Source organism: Carettochelys insculpta, chromosome 10 (genome assembly GCF_033958435.1).
Source record: "Carettochelys insculpta isolate YL-2023 chromosome 10, ASM3395843v1, whole genome shotgun sequence".
In the NCBI taxonomy this organism is placed as follows: Eukaryota; Metazoa; Chordata; order Testudines; family Carettochelyidae; genus Carettochelys; species Carettochelys insculpta.
Window position 1 is genome coordinate 53,061,945 of NC_134146.1, and position 20,611 is coordinate 53,082,555.

The window sequence follows — 20,611 nt, forward strand, 5'->3', positions numbered from 1 at the left end:
AGCACCATGGCTGGTGCTGCAGCTCAGAGCACATTGATCAGGGGGCCTGAGGGTTCTTCCAGCTCTCCCACCTTCAGGCTGAGGCTGGAAGCCACCCTCAATGTGGCCCTCAGGGGCATAGTTACAATATGAGATAAATCCAAATTTAGGGCAGTTAGGTCAATAGTGAAACATTACTGTCTTCACTGTAAATACCATTAGCTCAATTAGGCCGCGTCTACACGTGCACACTACTTCGAAGTACGGCACCAACTTCGAAATAGCACCCATCACGGCTACACGTGTTGGGCGCTATTTCGAAGTTGAAATCAAGGTTAGGCGGCGAGACGTCGAAGTCGCTAACCCCATGAGGGGATGGGAATAGCGCCCTACTTCGAAGTTGAACGTCGAAGTAGGGACCGTGTAGACGATCCGTGTCCCGCAACATCGAAATAGCGGGGTCCGCCATGGTGGCCATCAGCTGAGGGGTTGAGAGATGCTCTCTCTCCAGCCCCTGCAGGGCTCTATGGTCACCGTGGGCAGCAGCCCTTAGCCCAGGGTTTCTGGCTGCTGCTGCGGCAGCTGGGGATCCATGCTGCATGCACAGGGTCTGCAACCAGTTGTCGGCTCTGTGGATCTTGTGTTGTTTAGTGCAACTGTGTCTGGGAGGGGCCCTTTAAGGGAGCGGCTTGCTGTTGAGTCCGCCCTGTGACCCTGTCTGCAGCTGTTCCTGGCACCCTTATTTCCATGTGTGCTACTTTGGCGTGTAGATGTTCCCTCGCAGCGCCTATTTCGATGTGGTGCTGCCCAACGTTGAAGTTGAACGTCAACGTTGCCAGCCCTGGAGCACGTGTAGACGTTATTCATCGAAATAGACTATTTCGATGTAGTGTGCACGTGTAGACGTAGCCTTAAGGGAGCACTAATGTTGATATCACAATGTCATCAGAACTGGCTGGATGTAGCGTCAAGTTCAAATTTAAAAGTTTGAATAAAGGCCAGTGTGGAAGTGCCATGTCTTAAAATCGAATTTATTAGCCTTCAGAAGCGTCCCGTATGCATCCCACAAAGCTAAGCAGTTACCCGCCAGGTATGGCCACTTCCTTTTCCACTGCTGTCCAGGTGCACAGGAAGGTCACAGGAAGCCCGCAAATTTGATTTTGATTTCATCAGCACCCAGGCCTGGAAATATAAAGGGTGCCCACAACGAAAACACACTGGCAGCCATCACACTGCATCGGTAGCCACCTCCTGCAATCATAAGCGTTCAGGGCAGTGATAAGCCTAGTATTCTCAGGCTTGCAAGAAACCTCCAGCATGAAGTCATCAGGAGATTCTGAATCTTCTTGCAGTTTGGGGAGATGAATTACTGGCAAGCAGACTTCGGATGTGCAAGAGAAACATGAACATATATGATAAGATCTCACAGTTGATGATTGCCAGAGGTCACTCCTGGGACTCTACACAATGCAAGGTGAAGGTAAAAGAATTCCAGCAAGCCTATCAGAGTCCTGGAAGCCAATCGGCAGTCTGGGTCATCACACTGCCATTATTAGGAACAAATACACGTGCTTCTTGGGGTGGACCCCAACACGTTGCCCACTCCTCATTATGACACTTCTGAAGGCCCTGCTCTGGAGTCCCGGGTGAGTCAAGAGGAGCAGGGCAGGGCAAGGGGGGTGGGGGAGGAGCAAGAGGCCAATGAAGAGGAGGATGGGAGCAACCAGTAGGGGGGTCTGAGGAAGTTCTTCCCGACAACCCAGACCTCTTCACCCTACAGCAGGAACCAGTCCCCTCTACGCAGGTCCCCAAGACCAAGCTGTTCTGGTAAGTTTTTTTTTTTTGGAAAGCTACAAGTGGGTTGCGGGCAGCTATGGATACAGATTTTCTATGGATCTGTGCCCCTCAGAACAGCATGTTAATATTTCTGCGGACGGAGTGCTTCTTTTTGCAGATCTCCTCAAAGACTTCATCCAGGCACTCTTGTATTCCTTGCACAAGGTTTTTGGGCAGGTCTGACTTATTGCAGCTTTCATGGTACCACACCTTGCCATGCCAGGCAACCAGATAGCGATCTGGTGTCATGGCACCACACAGCATTTTGGCAAGTTTTCCAGGCTTGTGGTCACACAGCATGAGCAGGTCTTCTTTGTTGATATGTTAATTTTAGGAGGGTGATGTCTTCTCTGGCAACCTGAAGTAGTACGGGAATTTGGACTGGATTGCTTCCTGCCCTTTTACATTTCCCTGAAGCACACTGCCACACCACATGGCTGGCGGGTGCTCCATCTCCCCCTGCTCCTTGCAGGTGGCAGGCTTCCTCCCCTCCCTTGTCCCTTTCCCCCTGCGTTTCCTTTCACTGTACAGGGATCCTTCCCCACCCAGCTGTCCCTGCAGCTGGACTCAAACCCTTTCCCACCCTTCCCCCTCACCAGGCAGCTGCTGGGCTCTCCAGACCCTGCGACCAGAAACCAGGATGTGCAGCACAGGCGGGTTTACCCTTCTTTACAAGGCCTTTTTTCCCTGATGAGGGCGGGCCCGGTAACCACTGAGAAACATTTTTCCGCACCCAGCAGATGGCTGGAAAACTGCCCCTCCGTCCCCGTGGGCATTTCTTTTCGCTTTACATGGATTCCTCCACAACCAGCCATCCATGTCGCTGGAATGGAGCCCCTCACCACCCTTCCTTTCTTGCGAAGCGGCTACCAGGCTCTGCAGGCCTTACTCCTTGTTGAGGATTGCTCCAGGAATGCCCAAAATAACCCCTTCCCCCCTACTTCAGGGCACCAGATGGCTTCCCCTTCTTTGCACCCAACCTCCGCCAGAAAGCAGACACTAGCTTACTATGTCCGCAATGAAATGTTCTGGATAAATGATGGTAAATGATGGCTTGTGCAATGTACACTTTGAATCCCATCCTTAATAAGCCTTAAGCAGCCTTGCAAAAAGAAGTTCTCTCTGATAGTAGAGACAGAAACCCATTCATTCCATGGGTAAGCGCTTAGTGTGAACTGTATCTCAGTTTTGACCTTCACTTTCCAGCTGGCATCCCCAGCATGGGAGACAGGGCAAGGACGCACAAAAGGTCCAAGCAGTATCTGATCCTGCAGCACATGGAGCAGTCTGAAGCAGAAACCAGTGACAAGAAAAGACACAGCACAGTGGCAGCAGAGTATGCTTGAGTTCCAGAGAGAGCAAGCAGCAAAGCAGAGAGAGGATGCAGCAAAGCTCATAATGGCAGTGAGTGACCAAATGGAGGCCCTGAACTCCATGCTGGAGACGCAGAGGGCCTCCAAAAGCAGCAGTTGGGAGTCCCCTGAAGACAGGTCCCCCACCCTGTGTCATCACAGTCCCCAAACACAGGGAGGGAGGGCAGGCAAGGACAGCCTCCCACTATAGCCCCAAGGGCCACTGCAAAGGGCTATTCCACCACCCTCGACAATGCTTTTTTTCCAGCTGCTTAAACCTCTCCTATCCCCAAAATAAACTTATTCTTTTAAGATTAGAGTGATTTTTTGATTGAAGTTTTTCTTGCTGCAGTCCTAGGCTCCTGTGTAGGGATTCATAAGGCAAGGGAGCAGAGAGTAAGTAGAGTCACCCAACATTACAATAGGCATCTCCACGTTGCCAGTCTTGATTTTCCAGTCTGGGAAAAAAGTCCCATCCACGAGCTTTCTGTATGGCCCAGAATTTCTGAAGATATGCACGTCGTGATCCTTCCCTGACCATCCCCCGTTGATGTTGGTGAAGTGACCTTTGTGATCTACCAACACCTGCAAAACCATGGAGCAGTACCCCTTTCTGTTTATATATTCAGAGGCCAGGTGGTCCAGGGTCACGATGGAGACATGCGTGCCATTTATTTCCCTATGGCAGTTCAGAAACCCCATGGCAGCAAAGTCATCCACTATGGCCTGTACGTCTCCCAGGGTCATGGTCTTTTTGAGGAGGCACCAAAGGCACTGAATCACCACTGGCCCTCACTGCCTATTTGCCACTGACCGGTAACAGTCAGGCACTTAACTTCCACAAAGCAATTGCCACTCACTTCTGAACTGTTGAAGCAGGCCTCATTCTTGTGTTGCTGCGCTTCAGGGTGGGAGCCAGCAAATCACAAAGGTCCATAAAAGTGGACTTACACATGCGAAAGTTCTGCACCCACTGCCGGTCATCACAGGACTCCAAAACGATGTGGTCCCACCAGAGCATGCTGGTTTCATGAGTCCAAAACCGCAACTCCACTGTCAGGAATGGATTCAGGGCACCAGCATTTGAGAGTTCTTGGACCGCAGTTCAAAGATTTCCTCTTCCAAACCACCATCATCACCCTTAACCACCATCGCCCTTTTCAATTGACAGAAAAATTGCATTACAGTCCAGAAAGTTGCTGTAACAGTATGTGCAATGAGTTGATGCATTTGGGGACCAATGTTTGCTCTACTACTGAGATGGAAAAAATGGTGCAATCTCCCGTTCGTTTTCGCACGGTAACGGGGTAATCTGAATTCTGGGACAGTGCTTTGCATTCTGAGATAGTGGCATCAAACACCCACCAGCAAGCGCGGCTAAGGCACTGTGGGATGGGTACCCACAATGTATTGCTCATGCAGTCGAATTTGGATGAGGCAATGGGGATGTGAAAAATCAACATGGAGAAACGGTGGGTCAAATTTCCAAAAGATCTGTGGAGACAAATTCGAATTCATGAGAACGAGGTTAAAAAAAATCCAATTTATTAAAAGTTGGATTTATCTCGTAGCATAGACATAGCCTTAGGGTCCTCAGGAGGGATGGTTGGAGAAAGTGCCACAATGGCCTCATCTGGCAATGAGGACAAAGAAGGCATGGTAACCAGCATCTCTAATGGCACCGGAGGTGCCGGGGGGCTTGCTCATCCTCACTTAGTGGGGCTTGGAGTCACCTGCACTGATGCTTCTTGCCAGGGTGGAGAGCAAGAAGTGGTCAATTCAAACCCTCTGATATCCCAGTGCTGACCATGCACCTGGTGACTCTTTGCTGGCTGTAGTACCACTAGCATTACAGGTCCTGCTGCGAAAAACTGATCTGTAGGTGACTGTGAACCCTAGACTGAAGTCACGCTGCCACACAATCGAGGACTCCAAATCTGGCCTCAAAGATATGGATTGTCACTTGGAATGGCCACCCCTAGAGCAGCTACAGCGGGCAGATCCATGATCATCGGCAGCCAGCAATCTCTGCCACTGGTCACGTCAGGCTGTGAGATGGAATGATTCCAGCATCTGCGCGCGCCCATCCGGAACAGCGGAAAGAGACATATATACGGGGATCCAGGCCATTTTCATGAGCAGTTGTGCGGACAGTAGCAGGGACATGGGGATCTTTGGTACTGATTTCCCTGGTCCTGAGGGGAGGCACATGTCCCCCTCAGTCTGTGCTCCTCCATCTGAGAGCTGTGCCATGAATCCCTCCATCTAGACTCCGAACCCAACAGTTAGATATGAGACAACAGGGCACGCTTTTCACCAGTGCCACCAGGACGGGGACCTCAAAGGCTCAAGTGCAGGTTTCCCCATGACTGGGGAACTGTGGTTGCCTGGCTGGCTGCTATCAACAAATGTCTGTGTCTTTCACCACCTGAAGGGCTTTACACACAGATGGCAACTTAACCAGATAAGGGTTCTGCTAATATCCAGGAATGCTGGCACGGAGCACACTGGGCTACTCCACTCCTAGAACTGGGGTCCGAGAGCCCAAGGTGGACTGAGATCTGCCCAAGACAGGTTTTAGTTCACCCCCAGATTATCTTGCTCTTTATGGGAGGGCTGTGAACAGGTCCACACTGACCTCTAGGGCTTCTTCACAAGAGCGACCAATGAGGAGTGTTGCTTGTTGGTAGATGGCACTACTGAGGTGCTACGTACCAAGGTCATAGTACTCAGCATTGAATCAGATCAGCTCACCAGTGCCGGAGTTTGGGCCAGCTCCATAAGGGGGGAGGGGAGCAAAGTCAAATGTCCCTCTGCTTTCTGGTCCCTGGCTTCAAGGACTTGCAAATCTTACACTTGTCATTTACATGACCTTTATTAAGGCAGCACAAGCAACTCCTGTGAGGACCTCTCATTGACATGGGTTGTTTGCAGCTGTCATGTGATTTGAAGCTCAGGGATACCCTGGCCTGGGCAAAGTCCCTCAAGGGACAACAGTCATTAACTATCTAGGCACCAGGGAACCATGCACATGAAAGCAAGGACAACTAGTTACTGTGTGAATGAAGAGCTACAGCAATTAGATGGAGGAAAGGCAATTCCATGTACTATGACTAGTGGCAAGAAGGAACTGAAGGGTAAGGGGAACACACAGAGCCCCTTGTACTGTGCCAAGGAGATGCCAATCCAGGAGCCACTAGGAGGTGCTACAGGTACTGCTACAAGAAAAAAGAAAAGAAAAGAAACATTTGGCACTGGTGCACATGGGGAAGCACACACACCTCTTGTGGAATGTCCATGAGAAATCACTTGAAGAACAACTTGCTGTGTCGGGCTTACTATACATCTAGAGGAGGACTGAAAGTGAGAAACTATAAAACAAATCTAAGATTTAATCATCCACTGAAACCAAGAATTTCAGGCTCGCTGCAGAGCTGTTTATTTCACCTTTCTCTAAAAGGGAGTATTTTCACAGTTGCCATTGTTTGAGAATGTTTATTCCTTTGACTTCACTAGCCATTGGATCAGGACCAAAGCATCCAGATGCCATACCCTAATTCCCCCCTCCCAGGCCTGTGATGCAGTAACCATGACAATGACCTTTCCGAGAGAGGAAGAGAAGCCAGATCCTCTCTGGACCACTGATGCTCTCCTTAAGCACCAGGGGTCATCTTAAAAACAGCCATGAAGCTCTAGAGTCTCTCCTCCCCAGTCTTCTAGGATTAACAGGATGAGGCTCTCAGGGATATCTGAGCTCTAGTTTGCTGTCTGGTAGTGCAATGTGAAGCTCTCAACACTGAAATGGGCCAAACCCAGCTCAATACAAGCATTAAATGTGCTAATGTGATTAATCCCAAGAAATCAAGACAGAAAAAGCAACTGTATTAACTACAGTGAAGCTACTGTAATTACACTAATGTAGGCCCAATCAAAACACACAAAGATCTAATACTGTTTAACGCTTTACACTGAAACAGTATTAATAACCCACTTTTAGAAAGAGCTCTAGATACCTGGCACTTACATTTTACATCAATGTAAATGACCAGTAACAATTATAAAACAAAAACACACACACACACACACACACACACACACACACGGAACAAACCACCACCAAACAATTAGGCCTCATTGACATAGTACTAAGTTACTTATACTGAAAAAGCCTTTCAATTCAAAATTTCATAGGTTTTTACACAAACAATTTTTAGAGAAATGAATCAAAAGAAAAGTAGCACTTTAAAGACTAACAAAATGATTTATTTGGTGATGAGCTTTCATGGGACAGACCCACTTCTTCAGATCAGTCTCGTTCCCAAAACAGACTGACATTTATAAGTAGAGAGGACAAAAAAATTGCAATCAAAACTGATTAATCAAGTATATAAGACCAAAGGAGGGGGATGAGGGCAGATTATGTGTCATGCCTGAGTTAATTACGAGTACTTGATTTGTCAGTTTTGATTGCAATTTTTTTTTGTCCTACGTAATTATAAATGTCAGTCTGTATTGGAAAGGAGATTGATCTGATGAAGCGGTTCTGTCCCATGAAAGCTCATCACCGAATAAATCATTTTAAGTCAAGTCTTTAAAGTGCTGCATTTCTGCTGTTTTGTTTTGCTGGAGTACAGACTAACATGGTGCCTCTCTGTTACTATTCAAAAGAAAAGTGCCTTTTAAACTCGAATAAAAAGATTTTTATTGATGGCATTTTATCCTTCTTTCTGCTTTTGAAGGGCAATACTGAGGAGGAAGTGGAAAAACAAAAGTGTTCTATTCGAAACCAAATAAGTTCGTTTTTATTTTTCCATTGAAAAAACAAAAAAATGTCGAAAGAAAAAAGTTAAAAAAATGTCACTGAAAAAAACCTGATAAAAATTCTGACTATCAACAAAAACCCAATAACCAGTTAACATTGCCATCCAGTAAATCAAAGTATGGAACTACGCTCCCATCCATACTATCACCTCTGGAAACCTACCCTAAAGCAGTCAGTCAGTCAATCTGAAGCTATTTGAAGCTCAGGAAGAGCAAATTCTAAAATACTGGGTCCCCTTACGGAGAAAACCCTACAGAAATCCCCTTTCATAAGGGGACAGATTCAGACAATGTCAATAAATGTTTGAGTCATAGAATCATAGAATACTAGGACTGGAAGAGACCTCGAGAGGCCATCGAGTCCAGCCCCCTGTCCCAATAGCAGGACCAAGTACTGTCTAAACTATCCCTGAGAGACATCTATCTAATCTGTTCTTAAATATCTCCAGCGATGGAGATTCCATAACCTCCGTTGGCAATTTATTCCACTGTTTGACCACCCTGACAGTTCGGAACTTTTTCCTAACATCCAACCTAAACCTTCCTTGTTGCAGTTTAAGTCCATTGCCACTTGTCCTATCCTCAGAGGCCAAGAACAACAAGTTTTCCCCCTCCTCCTTATGACACCCTTTTAGATACCTGAAAACCGCTATCATGTCTCCTCTCAATCTTCTCTTTTCCAAACTGAACAAGCCCAGTTTCTTCAGCCTTTCTTCATAGGTCACATTCTCTTGATCTATAATCATTGTCGCTCTTTTCTGGACCCTCTCTAATTTCTCCACATCTTTTTTGAACTGCGGTGCCCAGAACTGGACACAGTACTCCATCATGTAAGCACAGAGGAGCACTTGAATGGTCAGGAACATTATTCAAAACTGCAGAGCTGTAGTCTGTAGATTAATGTGCATTCTGGAGGTTTTATCCTTTCCTTCTAAAACTGCACTCTTTTGAAATCACAACTGAGGAGCACCAACAGCTGCGAAGAGTTTGTAAACAGTGCAAAATATTAAGAACAAGATTTAATTTACACTTTAATCAGAGAAAGATTAAGTTCAGCAAACTAAATCCACTTTACTTCTTAGTGAGAGCATGGGCAAGGCAGGATAAAACACTCATTTGTGTGCACTGACTTCAAATCCTTCATTGATTTGCCTTAGCTTTCGACTGACCCCATGCAGACTTGGACATTAGAATCACTCATTGCATCCCATCCTTACCTGTATATTTTCATTTAATCATGGTCTTTATAGACTTTTATTCCCCAGGGTTTATACTTATAACGACTTTGTGTACACAATCACAAGTTACTTTACAGTGTTCACGCAAAGAGCAAGGCAAAGTTTGTGTGAGGTCACTGCCCATGGGCCCATTCCAGCACCTATCATAGGTGCCAACTCAGTGGATGCTCCATGGCTGGAGCACTCACAATGAAAAACCAGCAGGTGCTTAGCACCCACTGGCAACCAAGCTCCCCTCCCTTTCCCACTCCAACACACACTTCTACCTGCCAGAAGATCCTGCCAATCACCTCCCTGCACCCTCCATCCCAGGACCTCCTGCACATGGCAGAACAACTATTCAGCAGCACGGTGGTGGTGTTTGGAGGAAGAGGAAGGCGTATGGATGGGGTGCACTCAGGAGAGGGGCCAGGGAGAGGTGGAGCAAGAGCAGCGTGGAGGTAGGAAAAAGGAGGGCAGGGGCATGGGCCTGAGGAAAGGGGGCAGGTGGGGCAGTGCCTGAGGCAGAGCAGAGGTTGAGCACCACAAGGGAAAATTAGAAGCCAGCACCTGACCTGCAGCATCTATGGATTTCAACTGGAGCTCTGAGGAAGAGCAAAGATCAGGGTCTGTGCTTACAAACAAGCCAGGATGAAAACAAGAATTTCCTTGAATTCCATATAGTCATTGTAGTAAATATAAAAGGCCAAAAGGTGCACCAATTTACATCTCAAATAACTCTGTGGAATTAATGGGTTTTCCAGGATTACAAATCAGCCCAGAATTTAGCCCAATAAGCAGTATGGTTACAACCCACAAAAAGAGGAGAGGTGCTCAAGTCTCTTACCTGTTCCAAGTTTTGAAGGCATTGCTGGCTCGCTTAAATAGATATCCTTCCATAAAAATGCCATTGGCTGCATCCACATTGTATTCTAGCTTAGTATCATCACTGGCGAAATCCTGGTATTTAAAAAGAGTTTAAATTTCAAATGCAGTTCAGAATATTCACTGTGCAGATATATGGCAATGGCATTGTGTTTGCAATTGCTTATTCTGCGAGTATCAGGTCCACACACTACATTCAGATCTCCCTTAAAAACTTCTAGATCTTCAACACGTCTACTGGGCTGACGTCTGCCACGGATTTACATGCACACAGTATGACACTGTATATATACATGGAAACTTAAACCATGGCCCAAAAGACACAAAATGCATTTAGAGCTTAGCTACATGGGCCATCAACTCAAGAAAGTTCACCTGAATTCATTTTCAAAGTTGCAGTATGAAACCACTGGGTGGCCACGCTTAATGAGAATTAAAGCAAACATAATTCAGCATCATCTTAATTCATTTTGTAAGTAAAATAAACTAAGGCCTTTTCCACTGGAACATTTAGTTCATGAGAAAGTAGGGCAGGGCTGTGTAGACAAGTGTTAAGTTCAAAGAGCCTTGGGTCACATTTGAGGAGCAGTTCATTGCTGAGGACAGGGAAACATGACAAACTTGCAGACACTTTTCCCAGAGAGCAATGTGGTCAGATCATACACTTTTTTACCAGTTATTTTACAGTTAGAGGGATCTCCATTTAATGCTCAGAGTTAAGCTTTACTCCATAAGGCTCATTTACCAGCACTTTTTGTATTTCTTTTAATTATGTCAGATATGAGTGTAGCTACAGCATTACAACCTCCTAGTATGGAGACAGTAACAGTTATAAAGATGCTTGTTGGAGCACAGCTTATTCACTGAAATGTGGAGAAATACCCTATACCTGAACAACAAGAAGTCCTGTGGCACCTTATAGACTAACATATTTTGGAGCATAAGCTTTTGTGGGCAAAGACCCACTTCATCAGATACTTGAATAAGGCATTTTTGTACTCATATATATCTGTCTACACTAGAGGTTTTGCTAACCTGGTTTTAAAAAAAAAACAAAAAAAACACCACACATCCTTAACTTACGTAGCTGAATGAAAACAAACTGTGTAGAGACCTGACCTAGGGTAAGAAGAAAACAGAAGGCAGCAAAAACTACATAATTTGGTCCCACTGATAAACATCATACCATATTACCAGAACTCTAAAAAGACCCCAAAAGGGAACATTGTTCTGCACTCTGATTAGAAAAAAAAATGTCATAACGTAGCAGATGATCAGCCAAGCATGGTAAAGGGATGCCTACAATTGCTACCACAGGCCTTTTATTAATGGATGCAGGCAATAAAGACTGCGTGTACCTGGACCCAGGATTGTTCAATAAAATGACCGAAGAGCTTAAACACAGGATATTGTCAGCCATTCCTCAATTTATTTTAATAGATAAGTATATAATATACATTAATCCTGGCTAATAATTGTTGAAAACTGTGGAATGGACTAAAGTTTAAAGACCTCAGGATCTGACAGCAGGCACTCAGTATAAAAGTAAAAAAACTGTTCAAATTTTAGCAGTAACCAGTTATTGTATGGGCTTATATATTATGACACAAAAACACGGCAGTTTATAATCCAATGCTCTTAAAATCCCTAATTCAGACACACATACTCTTCTTTACTCCTCAACACTTCAGAAGCCTTAATACTTTGATATCTGGTCTTCAATTGAGAAGATGCTAAAAATTCTAAAGATTTCAAATTAAAATGCATGCTCAGTATAAATACAGTACTATTGTAGTATAATATAAGAATATGTACATTATAGACCTTTTTAAAAATATGTATGTTCTACAAAGTAGTTTTAGGCCTTCTTTTTCCACACTGTGCCCTTTTGAAAATTGCTAAAACCATAGGTAATTTTTTCTTACAATAGATACTTAATGTTTTAATTTCTTAAACTTACCAACTCCCAAACATAATGAAACCTGCTAAAGACTTGCATCTTACTGTCTCTAATGATTTCTGATACGAAGAAAAAGGATATATCCCTAGACTCCATCCAAGCAAGTGTCATGCAAACACATTCTCCACTAGATTTACAAAGTTGTTTCTGATACTGCAATAGTCTTGTTAAAAGAAACACTATCTATTTGTTAAAGCTTTCCTTGTAGTCTGTTGCAAACATGCAGCTCCTGCTTCAATTCAACTTGACTGAACCCATGATCTTCTCTTAAGCACAGACAATATGGCTAATCTTAATTCAACTCACTTGCAACCTTACTACATTAAAACTTGAGAATCAGTAGTTTCATCCTTTCCTGATTACATGCAGCTCACAGCTGACTATTTTTAATGTTTGTACTGTACAGCACATCAATTTGCATATGAGTCAAAGCTCAAACTGGAAGAGAAAGCCAAATACAATTAAAGGCCTCCAACTCTTCTACACTGGTGACATTTTGGTGGGGAGGCAATTTGCCTATAATGGCAACAAAACAGTTGTTGAAGAAGAAGCGGACAAAAGGAGTATGATCTTTTGCATCTTTGTATTTCATTTCATAATATAAATAAGAGGGGCAAAGTAGTCATTATTGTAACATTTTTATCCTGGCATATGGAAAAAGGGTTAATGAATCACAAAAATAATCAGAAGGGAAAAAAGTACTTCCAGTTCTTTCCAGAGAATTCTAATTACAGGAAATAAACCTAGTCATTTCACATGACTCAATTTTATATTCCTTTAGCATAAGCATATTTATTCAAGGCTTAATTTCTTTACAAATTAAAACAAAAAGCAGTCAAGTAGCACTTTAAAGACTAGCAAAATAGTTTATTAGGTGAGCTTTCGTGGGACAGACCCACTTCTTCAGACTATAGACAGACCAGAACAGACTCAATATTTAAGGCACAGAGAACCAAAAACAGTAAGCAAGGAGGACAAATCAGAAAAAGATAATCAAGGTAAACAAATCAGAGAGTGCAGAGGTGGGGGGGGAGGTCAAGAATTAGATTAAGCCAAGTATGCAGACGAGCCCCCTAATTAATATAATTAATTGAATTAATGACCTAAAGGTCTGTGTGTTACTGAAAAAGAACTTTTCCCACCGTTCTTCAAAGAGAAGCAACCAAGCTGGCTTTTATATTCAAATTCAGCACATTAACACGTGGTTTAAACTGGGACGGGAACTTTGAGTCGCTATAGGGGCTCGTCTGCATACTTGGCTTAATCTAATTCTTGACCTCCCCCCCCAACCTCTGCACTCTCTGATTCGTTCACCTTGATTATCTTTTTCTGATTTGTCCTCCTTGCTTACTGTTTTTGGTTCTCTGTGCCTTAAATATTGAGTCTGTTCTGGTCTGGCTATAGTCTGAAGAAGTGGGTCTGTCCCACGAAAGCTCACCTAATAAACTATTTTGCTAGTCTTTAAAGTGCTACTTGACTGCTTTTTGTTTTGATAGTGTATAGACTAGCATACCTTCCTCTCTGTTACTTTAAAAATTAAGTTTCATTAAACAGAAACTATGTTTAAGCTAATCTGCATAGACAAAATTGAAGTGCTCCAACATTATATTTCTTTCCAATTCAAACTGTTTGGTTTTTTTTTCATTTTGGTGTTCATTCATTTCTTGTAATTTGCCATTAATTGAGGGAGGACATGTAGCAGTGAACCCAGACTCTCAACTGACATGTATAGTATGCTCTTCTACTTTTTCTTACCTGAAAGACAGGGATTCCTTTAATAATGTTACTGCAAGGCTACTTTACAATTTAGCAGGTCACAGCACAGTTGCTGACTCCATAGGCACGCCAGGGCTCAATTACCCAGTGGAAAAATAACAAGCGCTCAGCACCCACCAGCCTCAGCCAATTGGCAGCTGGGGAAGGCAGTTTGAGGGTTCAGAGTAAAATGAGCAGTGGGAGCCTCAAGGGAGGCTCTGGAGCAGAGCAAGAAAAGGTAGAGTGAATGCAGAATAAGCACAGGAAAAGGGTGCAGCAAGGCAGGCCTTCAGGGAAGAGACAGAATGGGGCATACTGTAGGGGCAAGATAAAAGTTAGCCTTTATGCAACATCACTGTACATCTCACCAAACTTGACTGTGTAACATAAATGACCTTATTTTCTCAGAAATTCTTTTCAAATGTCACTGGTATTTTAGACATGCTGGATTTATTTTGTAGCCTTCTGTACATGCATTTTTCTCCACTTTCACCATAATTTTCCTGCAACTATTTAAAATAATCCTATTCTTCCAGAACTGCAGTTCTAGAGCCCTCCTACAATATCTAAAATTAGTGACTTGTTATATGATCTTCATTCAAGTCTATAGAAACTCACTTGGCCTGACTCTGAAGGCAAACACTGGGCCTGTGTTTTAAGTGAAACTATGAAAACAAGGGCAGAGAGGAAAAAAAATCCAATAAAATAGGGTGGAAGATGGGACGACAATGAACAGAGTGTGAGATAAAAGCAGAGATGTGGAGAGGAAAGGAGTACAGATTCTGCATACCCAATTTTTAAGATATCGATTGTACAAACACAGCTTTCGAAAGAGGATCTTTTATTCCCATCGCAATACCAGCATCACAGAAAGATATCTGTGATTTTGAAACAACTGGGGGGGGCAACACATGTTTAAAGCACACAGGGAATTTCATAAACTTGAGATATTTTAGCAGAAACCAAAAGCATTTGAGAGAATAGAAAAAGCAGAGGCAACACAAGGCTGGCTTACTTACTGGCCCTAAAACATTGTGAACTCTTATTTTTCTACCAGTAGTGCTGCCTCTCACAGTTAAGATGCTCGCCCTCCTTCTGCAACAAATGACCAGAACGCATGTTCTCCAGCAAAAGGAGCAAAGGAATCCATTCCTAATTTATAGATATGGCAGCATCAGGCCTCTTATCTTGGCTGGATTAGACTTCTTTAACTTTTCTCATCTATCTCCCTTCACTCCAACTCCCTCCTGAGCATTATTCTAGAAAGTTACTTTTTACAAGAAGGAATAGTGTTTGACTACAATAAATAACAGTTTATATACAGAACACACACATTTTACCACACTATTGCCGATGTTCACAGCATGACACAAGCTATGTTACAAAATCAAGTCATTATGGCCTTGACAGAACGGGATTATCTGAGTGATTTCAAAGTTACTAAATAATTCAACAAGTTGTTACTGTAACAGAGGGCTGCATCACACTTGTAAGAAAACAAGACCTCTGGCAGTCTCACATTAGGCTGACAATATTATTCACTGAAGGCTTCCTATCCCCCCTTTTGGCAAAGGGTAACAGAGAAGTTGCCATGTTAGTCTATATTCTAACGAAACAAACCAGTGGTCATGTAGCACTTTTAAGTCTAACAAAATAATTGATTAGATGATGGATGAGCTTTCCTGGGGCAGACACATTTCTTCAGATCAGGAGATAGGAAAATAAGTACTTTAATCTGTAAACATATAGCAAAATGGGCCCTAGAATATACCTGGTGTTATTTTATGCCACCCGACAGGGCTTTTTTTTCCGGCGGAATGCAGTGAAACTGCGTTCTGCTACCTTTTTTCCTGGTGCCATTTTTAAAAGGCGTCATTTTTAAAAGCTCAGCCTCCAGGTCCCTGCCTGCCGAGAAAAGAGCAGGACTCTATTTAAGTGGCTTAATGGCCAGCCAGACCATTAAATTAGTTAAACTGACTCCTGCTCTTCCAGCATGCAGGTCAGAGAGCTGCTCCTGCACCATACATGGGGGGAGCGGCACAGCAGGGGAAGCAGCACAAGCATGTGGAGCTCCTTTTGAAATGTAAGACCTGAGTTTTGGGGGAGCGGCAGGTGGGGAAGGTTAAGCCTAGCAGTGGGTTGAGGCTGAGGGCAGGGGTGGGTTAAGCAAGGGGAGGGTAGCTGTGGGGTGCTCAACCACAGCTGTGAGGAGGATTGAGCTGGGGGAGGAGGGAGGACCTATTACAGCTCTTTGAAATGGGTTGCTCTCATCTGTTCTATGTTAGTTGCATACGCTCTGTGCGCAACGCTGCTGGAAATGTCTCCCTGCAGTGGCATCCTTCAGGGAGGCTCTCACACTTGCTGGAGCCTCGCACTTATGCATGAGTTTAAGGGGTGCCACTGGCCCATACCCTTTCATTTACTTCCTACCAGAAAAGTCTGATGGGGTAGCAGGTAGGTAGGTCACAGAATGGAGATGAGCAGCACGTATCATGGAATCAGAATATTAGAAATGAAAGGGACCTGGAGAGGATACAGAGTCCAGTCCCCAGCCCTCACAGCAGGACCAACCACCACCTAAATCAGTGTTTCTTAAACTCTTCGAGACCTTGGAACACCAAACAATTTTTTTTTAAATGTGGACCACGTTTGAATTTTTTAATTTAAGAAAAGTCAAACAAAAATAAACACAAAACCAAGAAGCAACATATACAGCAAAATCAAAATGAAGTAATTTAATCAGGTATCATTTCAATGAAAAACTAAAGAGAAGTTACTCACCGTAGTAACGATGGTTCTTCGAGATCTGTCCCCGTGGGTGCTCCACAATAGGTGTCGGGCTCGCCCGGCGCCACAGATCAGAATTCTTCCAGCAGTTTCTCCTGGATCACGCATGCGCCGGCGCGCGCCGCTCCCTTGCGCGTCCCCGGCCACGTACGCGATCCGGTCCCCGCCAGTTCCTTGACCAACCGCCTCGGATGCTCCTGAAAAACACCAGACAGAGATCCGAAGCGGGGAGGATGGGCGGGTGGTGGAACACCCACGGGAACACATCTCGAAGAACCATCGTTACTACAATGAGTAACTTCTCTTTCTTCATCGAGTGTCCCCGTGGGTGCTCCACAATAGGTGACTACCCAGCAGTAACCCAAGAAAGGAGGTGGGTAATCGGTTTATGTGCAGCTTGCTTCCAAAAGGACTGCTGTCGAGAGGCGGGTATCCTCTTGGAATACCCGATGTAGGGCATAATGCTTGGCGAAGGTGTCACAGGATGACCAGGTCGCCGCTCTACAGATGTCCTTCAATGTAATGCCCTTAAAGAAGGCTGTTGACGCCACCACCGCCCTGGTGGCGTGAGCCCTGGGTGGGGCCAACAAAGGAGTCTTTCGAAGTTCGTAGAACATTTTTATACAGGATACAATGTGCTTCCAGATTCTCTGTGAAGAGAGACCTTCTCCTTTTGACCTGGGAGCGAGAGAGACTAGAAGCCTGTCCATTTTCCGGAAGGACTTAGTTCTGTCTATGTAGAAGGCCAACGCCCTTCTCACATCCAGGAGATGCAGGCCTACCTCCTTGCTGGAGCTGTGAGGCTTCGGGTAAAACGAGAGTAAAACTATTGGCTCGTTAAGATGGAATTCTGATGAAACTTTTGGAACAAAGGCTGGGTGCAGCCGTAAGGTTACCGCCTCCTTTGAGAACACTGTACAGGGCAGCGTTGCCATAACTGCTGCGAGCTCACTCACCCTGCGAGCTGATGTAATTGCAAGGAGGAAGGTTGTTTTTATCGTAAGGAGACGTAAGGGAACCGTGGCTAATGGTTCAAAAGGTGGACCCATGAGCGTGCTGAGCACCAGGTCCAGGTTCCACGATGGCGGAAGTGGTTTCCGAGGGGGGTACAGGTTTACTAACCCCTTCAAGAACCTGGTAACAATAGGATGGGCAAATACCGTGGGCCCCTCCTCTGTATGCCGAAAGGCTGACATAGCGGCGAGGTGGACTTTTAGCGAGGATAATGAAAGTCCGTCCCTCTTGAGGTCCAATAAGTATTCAAGTATTACTGGTATAGGAATGGCAAGAGGAGCTAACTGTTTGGCGGAACACCAGGCTGTGAATTGAGTCCATTTCTGCCTATAAGTCTTCCGGGTGGAGGTCCTTCGGCTACTTTCCAGGACTTGTTGTACTCCCTCCGTGCATGTACTTTCTAAGGAGCTGAGCCATGGATTAGCCATGCTTGTAGGCGCAGGCTCTGAGGGTTCAGGTGCACTATGGACCCCTGGGCTTGCGTGAGTAGGTCCAGCGCCACCGGTAGGGGGAGCGGTGGGCGGTCCGACATGCGCAGAAGCAAGGGAAACCATTGCTGCCGATCCCACGTTGGGACTACTAGTATCATGCGAGCTCTCTCCCTTCTGGCTTTCTGCAAGACCTTGTGGATAAGCGCTGTGGGGGGGAACGCGTAAAGTAGGGGGCCCTTCCATAGAATCATGAATGCATCCCCCAGGGACCACCGCCCCACTCCTGCCCTGGAGCAGTACTGGGGACACTTCTTGTTGTGCTGTCTGGCAAACAGATCGATCTGGGGAAACCCCCATGTATGAAAGATCGGTCGTAGCAGATCGGCGCGGATCTGCTATTCATGTGTGAGTGCGAAGCGCCTGCTCAGCTGATCTGCTTTCACGTTGTGAGCACCCGGCAAGTACGAGGCTTTTAACGTAATTTGTTGGCAATGCACCAGTTCCACAGTCGGACTGCTTCCGCACATAGGGCACGGGATCGGGCTCCTCCTTGTCGATTTACGTAAAACATAGTGGAGGTATTGTCCGTATTGATCCCAACTACTTTGCCACATATGTGGTCTCGGAAATGCTTGCAGGCGTTGAACACTGCTCTGAGCTCTAGTATGTTTATGTGCAGTGACTGTTCCGCAGGGGACCATAGCCCTTGCGTCACCTTGTCGCTGATGTGCGCTCCCCATCCTATGTAGGAGGCGTCGGTAGTAAGAAAAATAGAAATTTGTGGTTGGTGAAAGGGCACCCCTGCTAGCAAGTTCTTGGGTTTTACCCACCATGCCAGGGATCTGCGCACCTCTGTCGTGGGCGACACCACCCTGTGAACGGTGTGGGATGCCGGTTTGTAGACACTCAGCAGCCAATGCTGTAGGCTTCGCATGTGCAATCTGGCATTCTGTACCACAAATGTTGCTGCCGCCATATGGCCCAGCAGCTGTAAGCACGTCAAAACCAGCACCATGGGGCTGTATGTAATGACTTGCACCAGCGTACTGATGGTGCGAAAGCGGGCGACGGGCAGATACACCCTTGCCGTGATAGAGTTTATACGTGCCCCTATGAACTCTATGTCCTGTGTGGGGTCGGTCTTTGACTTCGCAAGGTTGATGACTAGACCCAGCGAAGAAAACGTGTCCGCTGTGACGTGTAACATGCGTAGGACCTCTGTCTTCGAGGTTCCTTTCCGTAGGCAGTCGTCCAGGTATGGAAATATGAATACCCCCCGTCTGTGCAGGTAGGCTGATACCACTGCCAAGGTTTTGGTAAAGACTCTGGGGGCCGAGGAGAGGCCGAACGGAAGAACCCTGTACTGGAAGTGTTCCTTGCCGACCATGAAGCGGAGGAAGCGCCTGTGCGCCGGGTGGATCGTTATATGAAAGTAAGCATCTTGTAAGTCGAGGGCTGCAAACCAATCTCCATCGTCCAGTGCCGTAAGTATGGAGGCTACGGTAATCATCCGAGACCGTTGCTTGCGCAAGTGGCGGTTGAGGCCCCGAAGATCTAAGATGGGCCTCCAGCCTCCTGTTTTCTTCTCTGTGAGGAAGTAGCATGAATAAAACCCTTTCCCCTGGAGTTGTTCTGGCACTCTTTCCACCACCCCTATGAACATAAGGTGGTCCACCTCCTGTTTGAGCCACGCCTCATGGGCAGCGTCCCGGAGGTGGGGCCTGGAGGGAGACTTCGTCGGTGGGAGCGACTGGAAAGGGATCGCGTAACCCGTGGCTATGATCTCCAGCACCCATTTGTCTGCAGTGATCTTTTGCCATTGGGAGTGAAACGGTCTGAGGTGATGATGGAACATGAGATGAGAGTGGTATTGCGCGATGGTGGTGATAGTGCAGCCCTTGACATGCCTGTCAAACTTGTTGCCTTTGGGCCTGTCCCGAGGGTGTACGGCTTTGTTGGGAACGTCGCCTGGGAGTTCTGTACTGTTGCTACTGTTGATGTCGCCCTTGGTCATAGCCCCGCTGATACTGCGCACGCTGTGGTTGGTACGGGTAGCGTCTTTGCTGAGGGTACTATTTTTTCTTCCTATATGGAGGGGTATAAATACCCAGGGTTCTAAGTGTAGCTCTCGAGTCCTTACTGGAGTGGAGGACCGAGTCAGTTGAGTCTGCAAACAACTTTTGCGTGTCGAAGGGAAGATCCACGATCTTTGCCTGTAGATCCCTCGGGATGCCCGATGTCTGGAGCCAGGATTCTCTACGCACGACCACTGCTGTAGCCGTTGAGCGTGCCGCCGTATCTGCCACATCCAGGGCGATCTGGACTCCCGTCCTCGAAGCGGCGTAGCCCTCTTGCACAATTGCCTTTAACACCGGCTTCTTATCCTCCGGAAGTGAATCCATGTGAGAAGTAAGCCCGGAGTAATTATCGAAGTTATGGTTTGCTAGGTGTGCCGCATAATTTGCCACTCTCAATAGCAGGGTTGAAGAGGAATATACCTTCCTGCCAAACAGCTCTAGCTTCTTGGCATCTTTGTCCGATCCCCCCGATTTGTACTGAGAAGTCTTTGACCTC

At 45.8% G+C, this 20,611-nt stretch overlaps 1 protein-coding gene across 2 annotated transcripts in view; it reads right to left on the reverse strand.

The window, feature by feature from the left end:
- The window catches only part of ACAP2 (ArfGAP with coiled-coil, ankyrin repeat and PH domains 2), a 157,403-nt gene that overhangs the window by 51,020 nt on the left and 85,772 nt on the right, over positions 1-20,611 (reverse strand). For both annotated transcript variants that reach the window (XM_075003958.1, XM_075003957.1), the window contains one exon: positions 10,053-10,165. In XM_075003958.1, the coding sequence (XP_074860059.1) occupies positions 10,053-10,165 (113 nt within the window). The remainder of the gene's footprint in view (positions 1-10,052; positions 10,166-20,611) is intronic.